The following is a 3,406-nucleotide window of genomic DNA, read 5'->3' as shown; positions in this document are numbered from 1 at the left end:
AAATTAGGAGCTAAAGGTGGTGGCGCCGCCGTAGAATGACTTAATTAGATCCAAAAATTAAATTCATGTATTAAATTAACCAAAAATAAAAGTTAGGGACTAAATCGACGGGAAAAAAAAGTTTAGGGATGAAAATGATCATTTTCCCTAAAACAGTTAGTATACCTTGCCCCTAGCAGGATTGATTCTTCCCATGCATTCGTCAATACGAAAGAAATCATAAACTTCTAACAGGATAGCACAATTCCACAGTTCTGTCGCTAAACAATTCCTGCAAGTATGCTGGAATCTCCCAAAACCTAGTTTGGGGGCTATAACAGCAGAGAGAGAGTACTTGACTTTACATTAACATAAGAGAATATTGAGTTTCATATATTTCTTTTCCAGAGTTGCCAAATGAGTTAAAAGGAAACATTCGAACATTTCTTTCAGAAGCACCAAAAACTTACAACCTGATCAATTCATAAGCAAAGTTATGGGAAATTTTCAATAGAGATTTGTGTGACATAAGAAAAAGAAACGGCAAGGAAGAAAAATAGAAATACAGCATTAATTCCATTGGCCGGGAGCTACAGTCAAGACGTGCCAGTCAATTATTCAGTACTTAGGTTCTAAAGCCGCATACTATAAAATTCTAAATACTAAGTCAGATTTGAATCCATCAATCCAACCGCTTAAAAGTCACAGAAGAAAGTCTAGTTCTAGAAAAAGATCCAACAACTTCAAAATAAAGTGGTATAATTTAGAGAGGTTCCGCAATAAAATGTCAGCCTCCATTTTGTTAAAAAGAATTCCGCCTTTTTTCCACTTCAAGAATCCATAGCAACAGCTTCCGGCAACCGCCGTAAATTGATTGGTGAGACTAGCGATTTGAGTGGGATGTGGGAAGGTCCAAGCAATCTCTTCTCCTTTGGTATACAAATGCCCAGAACTCCCAAAACTTTCCTCACCTCATTTGCCAATTCTATTACATAGTCATCTTCATGGCCAATATCAAACATGGCTTTCTCCAATAAAAAGAGGTAGTCTCTGTTATTGCCACAGGGACCAAAGGCCGTTGCAATTTGCCTAATGAGACAAATTAATGTAATTAAAAAATGACACTGCAAGTGTTAAAAGTAAAATAAACAGAGCAAAAACTACATGATCGTCACCTTGCCATGTCTTCCAAAGGGGCAGGGCCTAGGTAGTACTTATTTGAGACAGGGTCAGGGGTGGATGTAAAACTACAAAAACCCAGACAACTCAAGATAAGAACTTCAAACAGATACACATTCGTGCATGAGTGGTTGGTTGAGGTGTGGGATACATAAGTAAATGGTATGATGGACAAAATGAAAGCAGCTAAAACTTACACTATCACACCAGTTAGGGCTGGTTCCTCAGTGTCTCCTTCCTGAATTTAAAAAATAAATCAATAAATTTTGAGAAAATAAAATCCAAATCACAATGCCCTTGATTTGGTGCGATTAATTACAAGCTATACTTCTTCAGAACGCTCACCTTATAAAAGTCCACAAGAGTCTTCTGATCATACTCGCATTCTCTTCGTTGTAAATACTACACAAGTTGAAGCAGCATGAGCAGAAAAATCCACTGCATTTCCGTGATAAAAGAAATAATAAAACCAAATCATAAACACATACCTCCATTGCTGCTTTTTCCTTCTCCGGTCCTCCTCCGAAGCAATATGCAGCACCCCACTACAAGAAAGAATACAAATGACGTCAAAAAGATGGCAACTGAACAATGTGATTTAAATTCAATTCATTTGACTGACGAATTTCATCTTAAACAGAAATCAACATAAATAATAAACCATTGACTTATCCAAACCTTATATGTGATTAATCAATGAACATTTATAATTTTAGTAATCAGACAAACAGTTTATAGCATTTCTTGTTCAATTTTACCCTTCCACAAGCAATCGCTTTTTCCCATTATCAAAAACCACTCAATACTAGAAGAATTAAACAGAAAGCCCACTTACGCAAACTGCCCCTTGTATCTGTTCCAAGGTGCAAGTTCTTGCCGGTCGCTCAGGAGTGCCCCTATGGTCAATGCAAGCTGCCCAAAAAGACAAAAAAAAAAAAGTTAAGGATAATACTAATAAAATGACAAAATATGTCTTGCAAAAATTAGGAATATGAAGAATTGCTTACCAAGATCGAAAACCCGGCGATAATCCTTGATGAAACCTATTATTTTCTCTTCATATTCGAAACCGGGATTCCAAACCAATGAGCCATATCCAAACAGCCAGAACACCATCTTCTCTAAATTATCGGCTGCAGCAAATTGCACGCCATTTTGTAATATTAGCATACACCGGTACCAAAAAAAAATTCAAATCTTAATCAGGTATTCCAACACAGAAACGGAGAAATGCCACCTAAAAAGTGTAAAAACAATTCATTCATTGTACAGCAATTTGTGATTCGAAACTCCAGGAAAACAAAAATCAACGGAATGACCAAATTTTTGCTCAACCGGAAATTCTTCCAAACAGAAAAACGACATCGTTGCAGTCCCAAGAGCGGGACTTCAATACAAAGACAGGCTTACCTAACAACGAATTGAAGGTACCAAGGTAGTAATGCCAACGAAATCAGTGTTGAAGAATTTCACAGTCTTATATAGCCCTTCAAACTTCGATTTTGGATTCCGGATTCGGAAATCAATCAATTAACCAACCAATCAATCAATCAGCCGATAGAGGGAAAAAAAGGCGAAATCGAAGGTTTCAGGAAAGGAAAACCCTAGAGAACGAGAGAGCTTTTATGATTTTCTCTTCGAATCGCTGAGTCTTTTTTCTCCCGCTGTCTCTCGTTCTCTCTATGGTTTTCGAGAGAGGGTATCGCCAGGCCAGAGAAGGCAATCTTATAATCGGTGGATCCGGTAAAAGGCCACAAAGAGAAAAAGAAAAAAGAAAAGGAAAAAAAAGGTGATGATAATGTATGTGATATGTAATGACGCATGGATTCATGTACCATGCCGTGTTTTATGTACACCATACATGATTGCATACAATTACAATTTACAACCCACGTTCAAATCGGGGGAATTCATGGACAATAACTAAAAAATGGTTATTTTTGCATTCATTGACTTCGTTTACATATAAAATTAATTGCCTATCAAGAATGTATACTAATTGGTAAATAAGTTAAATAAAACGTTGCCCTCTACCATTCTACACTTTGCCAAAATTAGGTGGCCAATAGTTACTACTATTTTTACACTATTATGTAACCTTGACTAAATTCATTTAATTTATTTTATGGGATTATGCTAAGAGACTATGAAATTATTAATCTAATTTTTAAAGTCTATATTTTCCCTTATCTCTTGTAGTGTTTGTAATTTGAAGTAAAATTCAAAAGTAAAAAGACCAATACTATTT

General features: G+C 36.1%; 1 protein-coding gene across 1 annotated transcript; it reads right to left on the bottom strand.

Annotated features, from left to right (window-relative positions):
• Positions 1-453: 453 nt before the first annotated feature.
• On the bottom strand, positions 454-2,871 carry LOC113777835 (gamma-glutamylcyclotransferase 2-1-like). The gene is made up of 8 exons (XM_027323048.1): positions 2,569-2,871; positions 2,166-2,291; positions 1,994-2,070; positions 1,647-1,703; positions 1,504-1,560; positions 1,356-1,396; positions 1,155-1,226; positions 454-1,068 (listed from the first exon to the last, which is right to left on the bottom strand). The coding sequence occupies exons 2-8, from the start codon at positions 2,272-2,274 to the stop codon at positions 810-812; spliced, it is 672 nt and encodes a 223-aa protein (XP_027178849.1). The 5' UTR covers positions 2,275-2,291; positions 2,569-2,871; the 3' UTR covers positions 454-809.
• Between the last annotated feature and the right edge of the window lie 535 nt (positions 2,872-3,406).

Source organism: Coffea eugenioides, chromosome 7 (assembly GCF_003713205.1).
Source record: "Coffea eugenioides isolate CCC68of chromosome 7, Ceug_1.0, whole genome shotgun sequence".
NCBI classification, from domain to species: domain Eukaryota; kingdom Viridiplantae; phylum Streptophyta; class Magnoliopsida; order Gentianales; family Rubiaceae; genus Coffea; species Coffea eugenioides.
This window is presented reverse-complemented; position numbering and strand designations above follow the sequence as displayed.